The sequence below is a fragment of the Rhincodon typus genome, chromosome 1 (genome assembly GCF_021869965.1).
Source record: "Rhincodon typus isolate 14 chromosome 1, sRhiTyp1.1, whole genome shotgun sequence".
Taxonomy (NCBI): Eukaryota; Metazoa; Chordata; class Chondrichthyes; order Orectolobiformes; family Rhincodontidae; genus Rhincodon; species Rhincodon typus.
The window spans coordinates 6442639-6461600 of record NC_063332.1 but is presented as its reverse complement, the minus strand read 5'-3'; the positions used below and the strand labels follow the sequence as shown (position 1 = coordinate 6461600).

The 18962-nt window shown below is 43.4% G+C and overlaps 1 protein-coding gene across 3 annotated transcripts in view; it reads right to left on the bottom strand.

Moving 5' to 3' along the window:
* LOC109914828 (polyadenylate-binding protein-interacting protein 2-like) overlaps positions 1 to 18962 on the bottom strand; it is a 92482-nt gene that overhangs the window by 43980 nt on the left and 29540 nt on the right. For 2 of the 3 annotated variants that reach the window (XM_048605626.1, XM_048605629.1), the window contains exons 2-3: positions 14068 to 14121; positions 13500 to 13652 (exon numbers count right to left, since the gene is read on the bottom strand). In XM_048605626.1, coding sequence (XP_048461583.1) covers positions 13500 to 13652; positions 14068 to 14070 — 156 coding nt within the window. In that variant the 5' untranslated portion in view covers positions 14071 to 14121. The remainder of the gene's footprint in view (positions 1 to 13499; positions 13653 to 14067; positions 14122 to 18962) is intronic. The other variant, XM_048605633.1, reaches the window with a different exon arrangement.

The window sequence follows — 18962 nt, the reverse complement described above, 5'->3', positions numbered from 1 at the left end:
AGACGACTTTCCACATCAAGCAGATGTTCACCTGCACATCTGCTAATGTGGTATACTGTATCCGCTGTTCCCGTTGTGGTCTCCTCTACATCGGGGAAACCAAGCGGAGGCTTGGGGACCGCTTTGCAGAACACTTATGCTTGGTTCGCACTAAACAACTGTGCCTCCCAGTCGCAAACCATTTCAACTCCCCCTCCCATTCCGCAGACGACATGTCCATCCTGGGCCTCCTGCAGTGCCACAACGATGCCACCCGAAGGTTGCAGGAACAGCACCTCATATTCCGCTTGGGAACGCTGCAGCCCAATGGTACCAATGTGGACTTCACAAGCTTCAAAATCTCCCCTCCCCCTACCGCATCCCAAAACCAGCCCAGCTTGTCCCCGCCTCCCTAACTTGTCCTTCCTCCCACCTATCCCCTCCTTCCACCTCAAGCCCCACCCCCATCTCCTACCTACTAACCTCATCCTGCCCCCTTGACCTGTCCGTCCTCCCTGGATTGACCAATCCCTTCCCTAACTCCCCACCTACACTCACCTTTACTGGCTCCATCCCCGCCTCTTTGACCTGTCTGTCTGCTCTCCACCTATCTTCTCCTCTATCCATCTTCTATCCGCCTCCCCCTCTCTCCCTATTTACTTCAGAACCCCCTTCCCCTCCCCCATTTCCGAAGAAGGGTCTCGTCCCAAAACGTCAGCTTTCCTGCTCCTCTGATGCTGCTTGGCCTGCTGTGTTCATCCAGCTCTACACCTTGTTATCTCAGATTCTCCAGCATCTGCAATTCCTACTATCTCTGAAACATTCTGATGAGTGTCTTTTGCACAGTTTATGCAATCACATCCTTCCAATAGTGTGGCAACCAGAACTGCACACAGTATCCCAACTGTGGCTAAACCAATGTTTTAGAAATTTGCAACAAGATTTCCCTACTCTTCTATTCTACACTTTGGCTAATGAAGGTAAGCATCCCATGCACCTTCTTCACCACCCTATCCAGCCTATGCTGACACCTCCAGGGATCTATGAACTTGAACACCAAAGTCCCTTTGTTCCTCAGTCATCATCATTGGCAGGTCCTCACAGATGAGGATGACTCTCCTCCATTCTCAGGGCGAGTCTTTAAGATGCTGTACAGACCAACTTGGCTTCCGCAGGCTCCACTACACTTGGCGCAAAAGGTGGTTGTGGGAAGTGGTGAGTGAAGTTTTGGTTTGGCAGTGTACTTCTTACACTGTTTTTGCCTAGCTTCCACGTTTTCCTGAAGGCAAGTGTCAAGGTGCTCGACGCCTTCCTGGATGCTCCTCCTCCACTTTGGACCGGCTTGGGCCAGTGATTCCCAGGTGTCTGTGGGAATTCCACACTTTGCCAGTGAGGCCTTGAGTGTACCACTAAAGCATTTCCTCTGTCCACCTGGGGCTTGCCTACTGTTTCAAAGCTGGGAGTAGAGCACCTGCTTGGTGGTGGGGGGGTGGGGAGCGTGTGTTGGACATGCAGACAATGTGCCTAGACCATCGCAGCCGATTAAGGGTGCTCAGTGCCTCGGTGCTGAGGATGTTGGCCTGGTCGAGGGCATTAGAATTGGTGAGTCTAACACCTTCCTCAGTACTCCCTCAGGACTTACCATTCATTCTTTAAATCCTTCCCTTATTATTCCCAAAATGCATTACCTCACACTTACCAGGATTAAATACCATCTGCCATTGCTCTGCTTAATTTACCAGCTGATCAATATTAGACTGCAGCCCGAGACCATCCTCCTCAGTATCAACATCACCAATTAACAGGTCAGGTGCAAACTTACTAATTATACTTTCTGCATTCACATCCAAGTCATTAGTGTACATGGCAAACAGCAAGAGTCCCAGCACAGATCCCTGTGTGATCCACCACAAATCATGGTTTCCAAATCACAAAAACAATCCTCCACCCTTTGCCTCTTATTTGCAAGCCAAGTTTGGATTCAGTTTGCCAACTTGCCTTGGATCGCATTCCCTCTTACCTTTTGGACCAGCAATCCATATGGGACCTTATTAAACATCTTCCTGAAGTCTATGTAACCCACATCAACGGTAGATTTAGTCACCTTTTCAATAGACACAACAAAATTAGTCAGACGGATCTCCCTCTCAGAAATCAGTGCTAAATATCCCTGCCTTTCCAAGTGTTGATTAATCCTATTCCTCAATGTTATCCAATAACTTCCCTGCTATTGACGTCAGACTAGCTGGTCTGTAGTTACCTGGCCTATTCCTGCTGCCCTCCTTGAACAAAGGAACCACATTACATATTGTTCAGTCATCTGGCACTTCACCTGTGGCCAGCAAGGTATTAAATATGTCTGCTAGTGCCCCAGCAAACTCCTCCTTTGCTTCCCATAGTGGCCTGGGATACATCTCATCAGGTCCTTGGATTTTGTGCACCTTTATAAGCACAAAAATTTATAATAAGTCTTCATTATTAATATAAATATGCAGTAGAACTTCACCATGCCCCAACTGAAATGTCCAGATACAATGTCTTCCTCACTTGTCAATACAGAACATTCAAGATCTCATTCAAATACTTTGGCTCCATGCACAGATCGCCCCTTTGGACTCTAAGAGGCCCCCTCTTTCCCTGGTAATCCTCTTACTCAACATATTTATAAAATACTTTGGAGTTTTCTTTAATTCTATCTATCAAAGATATGTTGTGGTCCCTCTTTATCGTCCTAATTTCTTTAAGCACACCCCATGCACTCTCTGCACTCTCTACACTCCCAAGGGCCTCCACTGTTTTTAATGCTCTGTAATTAACATATGCTTCCTTCTTTTTCTTTAACTCTGGATATACCTTGACATCCAGGGTTCCTTGGACTTGCTGCTCTTATTAGACAGCTAATCCACTTGCAATTTATATATATTCTAATTACATTTATTTTGAATTTTGAACAAATAATACATGGGTTTTCTGGGTGTCTGAAGGGGATTAATGAAAGAGTTTCTGGTGTATAATGGAGTATTGTTTTCACTGAGAGAGTTTTTAAACCAGTCAACGAAGTAAACAGAAACAAAAACAGAAATTGCTGGAAAAGCTCAGCAGGTCTGGCAGCATCTGCGGAGAGAATTCAGAACTGTTCCGAGGAACAGTCACTTGGCCCAAAATGTTAACTCTGATTTCTCTCCGCAGATGCTCCCAGACCTGTTGAACTTTTCCAGCAATTTCTGTTTTTGTTTCTGATTTACAGCATCCGCAGTTCTTTCGGTTTTTATTCAAAGCAAACAATTGTGCATTGGGCTTCAGTTAGGGGGTCAGAGATTGATGTTTTTCTTTTGATTATGGGAAACACTCAGTTTTGGAAAAAAATGTTTCAACTTGGTAATTTCACGTACGTTTTGGCTTAAGCTGGATGTGTAGAACAATTGCTCCCGAGAAAGTCTGATAATTTAGGATTGTTAAAAAAAAAGGTTACCTCAATGTAAACAGTTTAGTTTGATATTTCCCAACCAGAAGTGTTTGGCTATTACCCTAAAGGATTTATTTGAAACTGAGAGACTCGAAGCTTACTTGAATGATAGCTTCAGGCAGATTCTCAAGACAATAAATTTAGCTCTTTAGATGTGAAATAGAATTGAATTCACTTTAATGGGTGTGCTGGAAAGGAGTGTTGTTGGGATTAATGAAATTGTATTCTATATATTATTTTGTTTTAACTAAATCTTTAAATTTGTATTATATGTAAATAGTTTAGTTTATTCCATTTTATTTTCATTTCTTTTGTGTGAAAACTTCAGTTTTAATCTTAAACCCAAATCTGCAACATTGCGTTATTATGTTTCAGTGAAAGATCACCTCATTAAAAGCAAAACACAAAATATGACCAATCAAGCCAGATTTCTGTCTGGGATCTAACTTGTCCAGTAAAAACTTCAGCTGGGATCATAATATACTGGAGTCAAAACAACCCTAGCTTATTTGGCCTCTCTTCACAGCTAAGCTGCTCTATCCCAGGCAGCATCCTGGTGAGTCTCCTCTGCACCACATCTAATGCAATCACATCCTTTCTATAGTGTGGTGACCAGAACCTTACGTAGTACTCCAGCTGTGGTCTAACCAAAGTTTTGTACAGCTCCAACGTATCCTCTCTGCTCTTATAATCTATATGATCAAAGATAATGGCAAGTGTCCTGTATGCCACCTTAACCACCTTTTTTCTAAACCTGCTCTACCACTTTCAGGGATCTGTAGACGAGAAACCCAACATCTCTCTGTGCTTCCTAGTGTCCTGCTTTTCATCGAGTACTTCCTTATCTTGTTATTTCTTCTGAAGTGCATCACATCACACTTATCAGGGTTAAACGACATCTGCCACTGACTATCTTCCTGTATAGGATGAAACACAACACTTTTCACTGTGTCTCATTTAAAGTGACAACAATAAATCATTCTTTTTGAATTAATGAATGAATGAAATAGCTTTATTGTCACACATATGCAAATGAGTATAGCGAAACGTTTACAGTCAACGCATGACTGCGCCATTTTAGGTTCAAAGGTACCTAATTACAGATAATTAAATCAAAACATCCAAGCATTTTTATTCAATCACACTCAATATCTTAACCTTTCAATTTCTTGATCAATAAACATCCAAGATTTAATTTTGTTGCTTTTTGCAACTCCTTTGTTGTACCTTTCACTGAACTAAAAACCTGTATGTCTGAATTTCTCACGGAAGCTGCTTATATCAACTTGCCACGTTATGATTATGTCCTCCTGCCAGTAAAGCAATCCTGGTGCCAGCAAAGGTTTAATTAGAGAGCAGCTTGACAGTTTCCATTACAAATGCGGCATAGGAATTCAAGTGGAAAAGGTTGATATCATGTTCAAATATTCAAGCTTTTTACATATTACAGATGACATGTTAAATACAGTACAGACTTCAGTATGGGAAAGATTACTTCTGAACACTTTGTCCAATTACTCCGCCAACGTGATTAAGTTGCATTTTGTCTCGAACGCAAACAAGGACGTGAAAACAACTTGTGATTTATTTATTATGAATTTCAAAGTCTATAGTTGGGCATTACCCATGACACATAGCCAATTAAATTTGCAATTGCAGATTTATACCTTCAGACGGAACTTCATAACTTCCCAATCAATAAATGCATCACCAGCACAAATTCATATTGTCTTGACTTTCCTCGTTTTCTAATGAATACTGACTTTGCACTTGCCTCTTAAAAATTTTTAGTAAGCCAGCATTCTTAGTTTATGCTACATCTGCACTCGTCTACCCATCAAAAATAGTTATTTTGTAATTTTATCACATTGTGTTAGTTGTTCTCTGGCTTTACATATTTCAACCACTCTGTAGCCATTGCTCCTGTACTGCAAACACCTACCAAATCCCCTGTTATGATGACCATTTCGATCACACAGCTCATTATGATGTTCAGAAGGTTCCACAAACCTTGGCTCTTTCTTGTTGCAGAAAATATAACAAAAGGTGCTCCATAATGTTAATGCCAACTTATTGAAAAAACTATTGCATTGGTTCCATTGGTCCATTGCCCATTCAGTTCTTGTTATCATGACATCATTGGTTCAAACGTGGACAAAAGTACTGATGTGAGGGGCGAGTAATTGCCTTTGACATCAAGTCAACATTTGTCACACAACATCCTGGGGGCGGGTGGGTTTGCCATTAACCAGAAATGGAAATAGACTACTGATATAGATACTGTGACTACAACAGCAGGTCAGAGGCTAGGAATCTTGCAGCGTATAACACAAAACCCGACTTGCCAAAGCCTGTCTTCGGATACAAGGAGATGGAATTCTCCCATTTGCCTGGATGAGTGCAGATAACAATATTCAAGAAACTTGAATCCAGGATAACACCATCCAGGATAAAGCAGTTACTTCTTAAATCCAGAGATAGTAGGAACTGCCGATGCTGGAGTCTGAGATAACAAGGTGTAGAGAGTGGATGAACACAGCAGGCCAGGCAGCATCAGAGGAGCAGGAAAGCTGACGTTTCGGGTCTGGACCCTTCTTCAGAAAATGTCCAGACCCAAAACGCCAGCTTTCCTGCTCCTCTGATGCTGCCTGGCCTGTTGTGTTCATCCAGCTCTACACCTTGTTACTTCTTAAATCCAATTGTTTCTTAAAGAATTTGGGATTTTACCTGAACTATCACATCTGTAGGCTCACTCCATGTGTGGACAAATCGATGCAAAGAACTTCAACATGTATTTTTCTGTTTTGAAATTAAGTTCCTGCTCCTAATTTTGTCCTCATGAAACTAATATTCCGGATCTACCTTTTCCATTCCTTCCATATGATCACTTCCTAGGCATTTCCTTTTCAAGCTCAGGATCCAGGTTTCTCTAGACTTTCCTCAACACAGAATTTTTACACTTGGCATTGGCATCTCTTGTCTACATTAACTCCAGGTTTTGAATGGGTTCTTTATTTCTCAGCAGTCAAGAGTGGACACAGTACTCAAGGAAGTCTGAGCACAGGACTGAACAGTTTTATGAAGACCTCAAGACAAATTAGGCTGTGTTAACTATATATTTAACTTACAATTAGCTTCGCTGCTTTCATTCATGTATCTCAAGATTCCTAAGCCTCATTTGATTTCATAGTTAGCTTTTTGTTTGAACCAAAATTTAGAACAGCTTTGGAGAAAACTTAGAAGCTGAATAAACAGCAAAAAAGTTAAAATTAAAATTCACAGGTAGAGAAGATGGAATATATCATGCAGGAAGGATTAAAGGCAGCATACATTGATACACATTTTAATGTAAAAACCTAATGATTTAATAACTTTCCTAACATTCAAGTAGCTTTATAATTCTAACCCTTTTAGATTACAGAGTATGTGCTGAAATCAGACAGGTCAGGTCAGAGACATAACTGTCCTTGTATTTACCAGCAGAGTCAGTCAAAAGAAGGCTCTGTTGTAAAAAATGGCCTGTTAGTCTGGATATAAGTATACCAACCAAAAAGCATCAATACAGCCAATATTTCATGTCAAAAAGACTCTGAGATAAGAGGACTTTTTTTAAAAACACATGTGATGTTATCTAGAATGCTCTGCCATTTTAAATTCATTCAAGGGACGTGGGTGTGGCTGGCCGGATACAGCATTAATTGCCCTTTCTAATTGTCCTCAAAAAGATTGTGGTGAGCTGCCTTCTTGAACTGTTAAAGTTCATTTGATGAAGGTACACCAATAATGCTGTCATGGAGGAAGTTCCAGGATTTTGACACAGACACTGAAGGAATGGTGATATGTTTGAAAGTCAGGATGGTGAGTAGCATGGAGAGGGACTTGTAGGTGGTTGTGTGCTCAGTCCGTTGAGTATAGGAGTTGGGAAGTCATGTTGAGGTTATACAGGACATTGGTGAGGCCTCTTCTGGAATGCTGTGTCCAGTTCTGGTCACCCAGTTACAGGAAGGATATTTTCAAGTTGGAGAGGGTTCAGAAGAGATTTACCAGGATGTTGCTAGGTATGGAAGGTGTGAGTTATAAAGAAAGGCTGGATAGGCTGGGACTTCTCTCAGCATAGGAGGTTGACAGCCGACCTGATAGAAGTTTATAAAACAAGACGTATAGACAGAGTTAATAGTAGTTGTCTTTTCCCTAGGGTGGGGGATTTCAATACTAGGGAGCACATTTTTAAGATAAGAGGAGAGAGATTTAAAAAAAGACATGAGGCACTTTTTTCTTCTACACAGAGTGTGGTTCACCTGTGGAATGAACTTCCTGAAGAAGTGGTGGATGCAGGTACAAATCCAAATGTCTTTTAAATGTTGTAAAAGTACATGAATAGGAAAGGTTTGGAGGGATATGGGCCAGGATCCAGCAGGTGGGACTAATTTAGTTTGGAATTATTTTTGGCTTGGACTGAAGGGTCTGTTTCCATGCTGTATGATTCTATGTATCTGATGTCCTTGTCCTTCGAGATGGTAGTGGTCTTGGTTTTGCAAGGTGTTGCCAAAGAGGTCTTGGTGAATAGTTATACTGTACGATATAGATGGTGCACACTGTTGCCACTGGTAAGGCAAGTGAATGTTTGTGGATAAAGTGACAATCAAGCAGGCCGCTTTGCCCTGGGTGGTGCTGTGACAGAGCTGACTCAGTGTTGAGTCGTACCTGTTCACAGGATGTCTAGGCCAGCATTTACTACAGATTCATAATTTGCCATCAAGAAAGAAGTGATAAGCAATCTTGCAGTTTTTCTTTGGAGAGTCACGTAGAGGTACTTACAGTTGTGTTACAAAGGGAGTTCCAGTAGTGTGGCCCAGTGACAGTGAAGGAACAGAGATACATTTCCAAGTTATGATGGTGAGTGATTTAAACAGGAACTTGGAGAGTGGTGTTCTCATGCATCTGCTGCGCTCGTCTTTCTACTGGGTAGTGGTTGCAGGATTGGAAGGTGCCATCTAAAGGAGCTTGGAGCTTGGTGAGTAATCATGCAGTATCTTTTAGATGATGCACATTGGTCCTATGACAATGGCAGAGAAAGTGAATATTTGTGGACGTGGTGCCAATCAAGCAGGCTGCACTGTCTTGGATGGTGTCAGCTTACCTCGTGAGTCAGCAGCCTACTTGCTTCGAGCGGTGGGAGTGGTGAGAGCGCGAGGAAAAGCCAGAGCGGCCAGGTCTCTGGCACTGAGCCTGGCTCTGTGGCTCAGAAGGGAAGTGGGGGGAAGAATAGGAGAGCGATAGCGATAGGAGATTCACTGGTTAGGGGAACAGACAGGAGATTCTGTGGTACTGAGCGAGACTCCCGGATGGTATGTTGCCTCCCGGGTGCCAGGGTCAGGGATGTCTCGGATGGGGTCTTCAGGATTCCTAAGTGGGAGGGAAAGTAGCCAGAAGTCGTAGTACACATCGGTACCAATGACATCGCTAGGAAACTGGATGAGGACCTTAAAAACGATTACAGGAAGTTAGGATGGAAGCTGAAAGCCAGGACGAGTAGAGTAGTAATCTCAGGATTACTACCGGTGCCACAGGCTAGTGAGGCTAGAAACAAAGAGAGAGCGCAGCTGAACACATGGCTACAGAGCTGGTGTAGGAGGGAGGGCTTCAGGTTTGTGGATTATTGGGATACCTTCTGGGGACAGTGGGACCTGTACAGGAAGGATGGGTTGCACCTGATATCCTGGGCGGAAGGTTTGCTAGAGCTCTTCGGGAGGGTTTAAACTAGTTTGGCAGGGGGATGGGGTAGCCAGCATACAGACAGATAGAGGAAGCAGAGATCTATGAGGAAGGATAAGCAGTTGATTGGGCAAAATGGCAGTCAGTGCGACGGGTTGAGGTGTGTCTACTTCAACGCAAGAAGTATCAGGAATAAGGGTGACGAACTTAGAGCATGGATCAGTACTTGGAACTACAATGTTATGGCCATTACGGAGACTTGGATAACACAGGGGCAAGGAATGGTTGTTGGATGTTCCCGGGTTTAGATGTTTCAAAAGAAATAGGAGGGAGGTAAAAGAGGTGGGGGAGTGGCATTGCTAATCTGGGATGGTATCACAGCTGCAGAAAGGGAAGTCGTGGAGAAGGGTTTCCTCACTGAGTCAGTATGGGTGGAAGTCAGAAACAGGAAAGGAGCAGTCACTTTATTGGGAGTTTTCTATAGACCTCCCAATAGCAACAGAGACACTGAGAAACAGATTGGGAGACAGATTTTGGAAAGGTGTATAAGTAATAGGGTTGCTGTCATGGACGACTTCAACTTCCTTAGACTGGAACCTCCTAAGTGCAAATAGTTTGGATGGAGCAGATTTCGTCAGGTGTGTCCAGGAAGGATTTCTGACTCAATATGTAGATAGGCCGACTAGAGGGGACACCATATTGGATTTGGTGCTTGGCAACGAACCAGGTCAGGTGTCAGATCTCTCGGTGGGAGAGCATTTTGGTGACAGTGATCACAACTCCCTGACCTTTACTATAGTCATGGAGAGGGGTAGGAGCAGCCGTTATGGGAAAGTATTTAATTGGGGGAGGGGGAATTACAAAGCTATTAGGCAAGAACTATGGAGCACCAGTTGGGATCAGATGTTCTCTGGGAAATGCACGATAGAAATGTGGAGGTTGTTTAGGGAGCAGTTGCTACAGGTACTGGATAGGTTTGTCTGACTGAGGCAAGGAAAGGATGGTAAGGTGAAGGAACCTTGGATGACAAGACATGTTGAACACCTAGTCAAGAGGAAGAAGGAAGCTTACTTAACATTGAGGAAGCAAGGATCGGACAGGACTCTAGAGGTCTACAAGGTAGCCAGGAAGGAACTGAAGAATAGACTTAGGAGAGCTAGAAGGGGGTATGAGAAAACCTTGGCGGGTAGGATCAAGGAAAATTCCAAGGCTTTCTATATATGTGAGGAACAAGAGGATGGCCAGAGTGAGGGTAGGGCCAATCAGGGATAGTGGAGGGAACTTGTGTGCGGAGTCAGAGGAGGTAGGGGAGGTTCTTAATGAATACTTTGCTTCAGTCTTCACCTGTGAGATGGATCTTGATGTTTGCGAGGACAGCATAAAACAAGCAGATATGCTCGAACAGGTTGATGTTAGGAAGGAAGACGTACTAGAAATTTTGAAAAACATGAGGATAGATAAGTCCCCTGGGCCAGACAGGATATACCCAAAGTTCTTACAGGAAGCGAGGGAAGAAATTGCTGCCCCTTTGGCAATGATCTTTGCACCCTCACTGTCCACTTGAGTAGTACTAGAAGACTGGAGGGTGGCAAATATTATTCCCTTGTTCAAGAAAGGGAATAGGGGTAATCCTGGAAATTACAGACCAGTCAGTCTTACATCTGTGGTGGGCAAATTATTGGAGAGGATTCTGAGAGATAGCATTTACGATTATTTGGAAAAGCACAGTTTGATTAGAAATAGTCAGCATGGCTTTGAGAGGGGTAGGTCATGCCTCACAAGCCTTATTGAATTCTTTGAGGATGTGACAAAACACATTGATGAAGGTAGAGCAGTGGATGTGGTGTATATGGATTTTAGCAAGGCATTCGATATGGTTCCACATGGTAGGTTCATTCAGAAAGTAAGGAGGCATGGGATTCAGGGAAATTTGGCTGTCTGGATACAACACGGCTGTCCAATAGAAGACAGAGGGTGGTAGTGGATGGAAAGTATTCAGCCTGGAGCTCGGTGACCAGTGGTGTTCCGCAGGGATCTGTTCTGGGACCTCTGCTCTTTGTGATCTTTATAAATGACTTGGATGAGGAAGTGGAAGGGTGAGTTAGTAAGTTTGCAGATGACATGAAGGTTGGTAGAGTTGTGGACAGTGTGGAGGGCTGTTATAGGTTACAGAGACTGGTGGGCGTGTGGAATGCGCTGCCAGCAGTGGTAGTGGAGCCAGATACTTTAGAGACTTTTAAGTGACTCTTGGATAGGCACATGGAAGAAAGTAAAATGTAGGGTATGCAGGGTAGATTGATCTTAGTCGGATAATAGGTCGGTACAACATCGTGGGCTGAAGGGCCTGTACTGCTCTATGTTCTACGTTCTTGACTACAGTTGGAACTGCACTCATCCAGACAAGTCGGAAATATCCCATCAAATTCCAGATTCGTGACTTGTAAGTGGTGGACAGGCTTTGGGAAGTCAGGTGGCGAGTTATTTGCTTAGGATTCCAATCGTCCAACCTGTTCTTGTTGCCATAGTATTTATATGGCTAGTACAGTTCGGTTCTGGCCAATCATGGCCCTCAGGATATTTAGTCAGGGGTGGGGAGTGAGCGAGAGGAGGATTAAGTGATATAATGTCATTCAACATAAAGAATCAATAGTTAGATTCTTCATTGCTGGAAAGTATCATTGCTTAGTTCTTTTGTGGTAAGAATAATACTTGTCACTTCTCTGTCAAACCCAGATATTTGGAGATGGATTGCTGCACTATCTGAGGAGTTAAGAAAAGTGCTGAACATTCCCAATTCTGAGCTTATGATCGATTGAAGGTCACTGATAAAGCAGGTAAAAGATGTTTGAGCTTGGAGACGATATTGAGAAACCCCTGCAGCAATGCCATGGGACTGAGATGACTGAGCTCAATCAAGTTATTAAGCACAATCAATCACCTTGCTTGATCTCAACTGAAGTAGAAAGATTTTCTCCCCAATTCACACTGATTCAAGTTGTGATAGGGATCCTCGATGGAACTCCTCAGTCAAATGTGGCCTTCTCATTAAAGACATTCAGACCTCACCAATAGAGTGTAACTTCTTATGCCTATCCTTGAACCAAGGCTGTCACGAGGACAGGAGATGAGGAGCTCTTGTGTACTTCAAACTGAGCATCAGTGACCAAGTGAAAACCGAAAGAACTGCGGATGTTGGAAATCAGAAACATCAGAAATTGCTGGAAAAGCGCAGGTTTGGCAGCATCTGTGGACAGAAATCAGAGGTAACGTTCTGGATCAGTGAGCTAGTATTGCTCAGCAAGTATTGGACCTTAGACAATTGGACTCTTGATGATCTCTGATGAGTGTTGATGAAAGAAGTTTAAAGTGTATTTCAAATAGCTGGCAGAGACAAAATAGACCAAATAGCCTCTTCTACATTGCATATATTTTTATGCAACTTCTTCAGACATGTTATGGCACACCTTTGGAACAAGGAGACTTGAAACCGGTCTTCTGGCCCATTGGTAGGGACATTATCACTGTACCACAGAGGTCCTCTTCTTGTGCTGTACAATTTGACAAGTCACCATAATAAGTTTTCTCTGCTTGTCGATCGTACAATATTTAAACCAGATATTAGAGTCTTTAGTACAGTGGTCTTGCACTCTGGAGATTTTGGTGGTATGAATCTTGCTATCTTCCTTCCCACTTACAAAAGCTTCCTCAAACCTCTTCGTACATCTAATACTTTCGGTGTATTTTTAATTCATTTTTCTTTGTTGCTAAGCACCTTTCAAATACATTAAGCATACTCTAAATTGTTGACCATGAGTCTTTGTTGACAGGAATCAAAAATAGTATAGAATAGCTGTGTAGTTCATGGGGAAAGAAACACAATTGGTAGGGCTTTTTTAAGCACAATGATTTTTGCAAATTCTGTGCTTGCAATTTCCTGTATTGTTTGATCTTGGTCATTATGAAAGATTTTTCAATTCTTATCCATCATATGAAAGTTCAGTATTAGATTTTCACTATTAGCCTTTATCGAAAATTTACTTTTTCAAACTCTTCCTTTCCTCAGAAAGCTGCAACTTTTTAAAACCCAGAATGGTCATGATGCAATTATTGCTTCTTAGTTATTTTCTATTCCCCAATTTCATTCATGTTTGAAATAAACTTTTGTGCCTTTGTCTTTTGCATAACCTTCTCAAAACACAAAACTGGGGCAACAGAATGTATAAAAGAAAAATATTACTCGAATAGCTTCTACTTTCAAAAGGGATGAACCTCACATGTGAGATGGCATTCCTGCAATTGATATAATAAAGCAGTTATTCACTTGAAAGTGTACTCTTACTTGTCTGTCATACTCTTCTTCATGTTCCATCCACATGTATTCAGCAAAAGGATTGGCCTCACTTTCAGTGTGTCCATTGGATACTATAATCTCCTGTGCCCCAGAGCCTGGTGTGTTTGTCATATTAGGTGCCTTCATGTCCAGAGAATCAGTCTGAAATGAAGAACACAAGAAATTTGGACTGATCAAAAACAAGTAACATCTGCTTCATAAATAGCCTAAATCCATTACATTTACTGCACACTATGAAAATAGTGGGTTCACACAACAAGAACCAGGACATTCAGCACCAAGTGCCATTTGATGGGTCAAGTCCCCAACTGGAGCAGCAAGCAAGAAATATGAATCAATCATCAAATTAGAACACAACACCCAGATAGACACTAAAACACAATTTCAGAAGTTCGTTAATCAAAGTGACCTGTACTCATGCTATCCTGCCAAAGACAAAATTTTCTAGGCTGGTGTTTTGTAATACTATAGACCTTGTGACCTTATCCATACTTCCCAGCAACATAAGGTGCAGGGACATTTGTGATTTGGCTCACAACTCTTCTGACAAACTCACCATTTTCCTCAGTTGTTGAAATGATCAGAAGAGAAAGTTGTTCCAGGATAGTCACTAGAGGTAAAGAAACAAACGTAAGGGCTGGGCCATTGAAAAGATGACAGTTACAAACACTACCATGACAACAAAATCAAGGTGCCATTCCAAGCAGCAGACCAAGAAATAATAGCTTCTTTTTAAAATGAACATTTTTAATTACTGACCTTTCCAAATTTACTAGGCTGAGGCTAAAAAGAAAAGTGCTTTTACAGACTGTAGTTCTTTTGAAATTTCTCAACTTTTGTATACATCACTCCTACTCCAGCTGTGTTATCCACACCTATCCCATCCCAAAATATACTGAAATTATGTGGAACAACCATGTGTTCAGCAATCAAATCACAGGATAAAAGGGCAGGGTAATAAAAAGCTTAGTGAAATGATTGTTTGAGGCTATGATTCTTGACTGATTTTAGTTGTGCTAACAATCCACCACTTAACATCAGTTTTCAATAGGTCACCAGAATTGGCACCTCAGTTGTGTACAGTCAAGAGGAAGTGGCCCTGGGAGTCCTCAACTTGTAGACCACACCCATTGAAATCTCACAACGTCAGGTCAAACATGGGCAAAGAAATTGTCTGCGATCACCATCCACACACTGTAGTCTCCACAAATGAAGTTGCCAAAGTTCAATGTTTGTGTCTGGTTTCCAACAATGCTACATGCTACAAGACCAATCTCATTCACAACCTCTGGAATAGGACCCTAGACATCTACTCAGTGTGCAAGCTTGATGCTGAGTTACAGGGCATCAAAACTATTCTATATAATGATAAAATTATTTCTTGCTGCATATCGTGAAAACTCCCATAAAGGCCGATGTCCACCATTCCTGGCCCTGAACGGTAACCGGTCCAACTTAGATTATCCTGGAAAAGAAAGGTGTTTCAAAAAAATTGACTAAAGGTAATGATCACTGTCTCTCACTGCTTTATTTATTACAGTTTTTTGAGGACCTAACAAGCCGGTAGAAAAGGGAAACAAGTAAATTTAATCAGAGATAGTAAGAACTGCCGATGCTGGCGTCTGAGGTAACACAGTGTGGAGCTGGAGGAACACAGCAGGCCAGGCAGCATCAGAGGAACAAGAAAGCTGACATTTTGGGTCGGAACCGTTCTTCAGAAATGGGGAAGGGGTAGGGGCTCTGAAATAATTACAGACAGGAAGGGTGGGGATGGGGAAGGTAGGTGGGGTGATGTTAGGTGAGTGCAGCTAGGCAATGGTCGGGGTTGGTCAGTGAGGTGGGAGGAGTGGATAGATGGAAGAGAAGACAGACAGATCAAGGAGGTGGGGATGAGAGGGAGGGTTGGTCATGGAATGAGGTCGGGGGTGGGGAGAGTTTGAAGCTAGTAAAGTCCACATTGAGACCATTGGGTTGTAGGGTTCCAAGGCAGAATATGAGGTGCTGTTCCTTCAGTTTCCGGGTGGCGTTGTCATGACACTGGAGGCGGCCCAGGATGGACATGTCGTCCAGGAGTGGGAGGGGTAGTTGAAGTGGCTCGCGACCGGAAGGTGTTGTCGTTTGTCGCAAACCGAGGGCAGCTGCTCTACAAAGCGGTCTCCGAGCCTCCGCCTGGTCTCACCAACGTACAGGAGGCCACATCAGGAGCAGCGGATGCAATAGACCACATTAGCGAATATGCAGATGAACATCTGTCTGATGTGGAATTTTTTTTTTGGGGCCTGGGATGGAGGTGAGGGGGGAGGTATAGGGGCTGGTGTAGCACTTCCTGCAGTTGCAGGGAAAGGTGCCAGGGATGGTGGGGCTAGTGACGGGTGTGGAGCAGACGAGGGAGTCATGGAGAGCGCGGTCCCTCCGGAAGGCAGAAATGGGTGGGGAGGGAAATATATCCTTGGTTGTGGGATCAGATTGCTGATGGCGGAAGTGGTGGAGGGTGATGCGTTGAATCCGGAGGCTAGTGGGGTGATCGTAAGGAGAAGGGGGATTCTGTCTTTGTTTTTGTTGCGGGGAGGGTGTGAGAGGACTGAGGTGCGGGAAACACAATAGATGCGGTCGAGAGCGTTTTCAACCACTTGTGTGGGAGGTGCAGTTGCGGTCCTGGAAATACGAGGACATCAGGGATGTTTGGGAGAGGAATGCCTCATCTTGGGAGCAGATGCGGTGGAGGGGGAGGAATTGGGAGTAGGGGATCGCATTCTTGCAGGAAGGTGGGTGACAGAAGGTGTAGTCAAGGTAGCTGTGGGAGTCGGTGGGTTTGAAACAGACATCAGTTTCGAGGTGGTCACCAGAGATGGAGACAGACAGGTCCAGGAAGGAGACAGAGGTATCAGAGATGGTCCAGGTGAATTTGAGGTTGGGGTGGAAGTTGATGAACTGCTCGAGCTCCACATGGTAGCACGAGGCGGTGCCGATACAGTCATTGATGTAGTGGAGGAATAGGTGGGGGTAGTGCCAGTGTAGCTGCAGAAGAGGGACTGTTCCATGTATCCTACAAAGAGGCAGGCATAGCTTGGCCCATGTGGGTTCCCATGAACACCCCCTTAGTCTGTAGGACGTGGGAGGTATTGAAGAAGTTGTTAAGGGTAAGGACGAGTTCAGTTAAGCGGAGGAGGGTGTTGGCGGAGGGGGACTGATTGGGCCAGTAAATTTAATATTTGGATTTCCAAAATGCATTCAATAAGGAACTGCAGAGAAGGCTACGTAATAAGAGCACAGGAGTAGCATATCAGCATGGATAGAGGATAGAATCTTAGAATCCCTTCAGTGTGGAAACAAGCCCTTCGGCCCAACAAGTACACACTGACCCTCAGGGCAACCCACCCAGACCCATCCCTCTATAATCCACCTAATCTGCACATCCCTGAACACTATGGGCAATTTAGCAGGGCCAATCCATTTAGCCTGCACATCTCTGGACTGTGACAGGGAACCAAAGCACCCGAAGAAAACCCACGCAGACGCAGGGAGAATGCACTAACTCCTCACGGACAGTCACCTGAGGGTGGAATCGAACCCAGGTTCCTGGCGCGGTGAGGCAGCAGTGCTAACCACTGAGCCACTGTGCCACCCATAGGCTAACTAACAGGGGACAGAATTGGGCTAAAGGGAGCATTTTCAGGATGACAACCTGTATGTAGTGGAGTGCCACAGGGATCAGTGCTGGGGCCACAAATTTTTTTACAATATATATGAATGACTATATGATGCAGCAAGTAAGTGTAATAATAGCAGGTTTGCAGATGACATAAAAATAGATTAAGGTAAGTAGTGAGTATGACATGGAGTCTACAGAGATAGGGACAAGTTAAGTAAATGAGCAAAAGCTTAGTAAATGGAATATTATGCGGCAAAATGTGAGATCATGCACTTTGGCAAGAAATATAGAAGAGCTGAATATTAAACAAATGGGCAAACACTAAAATCTGCAAAGGGACTGGAGGCTCTTGCGCATGAATCACAAAAAGCTAGCATCCAAGATCAGCTGGTCATAGGGAAAGCAAATAGAATTTTAGCATTTAGTTCAATGGATATAGTGCAAAAAAAAGGGGAGGTCTTGCTAAAACTGTGTCTTGCTAAAACTGTACAAGTCAGACGACAGCTGAAATACTTTGAACAGTTTTGGTGCCCTTATCTGAGGCCATTTTGTACGCTGAGGGATGACCTTATAGAATATAAAATCATGAGGGGCATGGGTAGGGTGAATAGACAAGGTCTTTACCCCAGAGAGGGGAAGTCCATAGCTAAAGGTCATATGTTTAAGACGAGAGGGAAAAGATTTAAAAGGGATCTAACAGGCAATGTTTTCACGCTGAGGGTGGTGCATGTATGGAACGAGCTGCCAGAGGGACTGGTGGAAACTGGTATAATAAGAACACTTAAAAGGCATCTGGATGGGTATATGAGTTGGAAGGGTTTAGAAGGATATGGGCCAAATGCTGGCAAATGGGACTAGATTAATTTAGGATATCTGGTTGGCGTGGGCAAGTTGAACCCAAGGGTCTGTTTCCATGTTGTACATCTCTATGATTATGAAATGTACACTGGCATAGAGAGAATACAGAGAAGGGTGACCATGTCGATTCTGGGTATGGAGGAATTTTTGTTCTGAGGAGAGGTTGAGTAGGTTCAGTTTATATTCATTGGAGTTTAGAAGAATGACAGACGACTTTATTGAAACATAGAAGATTTTAAGAGGATTTGACATGGTAAATGCAGGGAGAATGTTTCCCCTTCTGGGAGGGTCTGGGACTACACCAGAGTAACAGAGTGCCCATTTAAGGGCGAAAAGGAGGAATTTCTTCTCACAGAGGGTTATCAGTCTTTGCTTTACTGTAACAGGCTTTCAAGGATGCGTCGTCAAATATAATCAAGACTGAGATAGAAAGATTTTTAACAATTAAAGGAATCAAAGACTGTGGAGAAAAGACAGGAAAGTGGATTTGAAGATCATCAGATCAGTCATAATCTCATTGGCGTAGACTCAATAGACTGAATGGCTTACTTCAGCTCCTTTGTCTTATGCTTTCACATTGTAATAAACTCTGGTGGCTTTCTCCAGTAACAAAATACTGCCGTAAAGCCAAACAGGTTTTGTTTATCACACAAATGAGTAATGTGATAGAGATAGTAGGAACGGCAGATGCTGGAGAATCTGAGATAACAAGGTGTAGAGCTGGATGAACACAGCAGGCCAAGCAGCATCAGAGGAGCAGGAAGGCTGACGTTTCGGGCCTAGACCCTTCTTCAGAAATGGGGGAGGGGAAGGGGGTTCTGAAATAAATAGGGAGAGAGGAGGAGGCGGATAGAGGAGAAGATAGGTGGAAAGGAGACAGACAGGTCAAAGAGGCGGGGATGGAGCCAGTAAAGGTGAGTGTAGGTGGGGAGTTAGGGAGG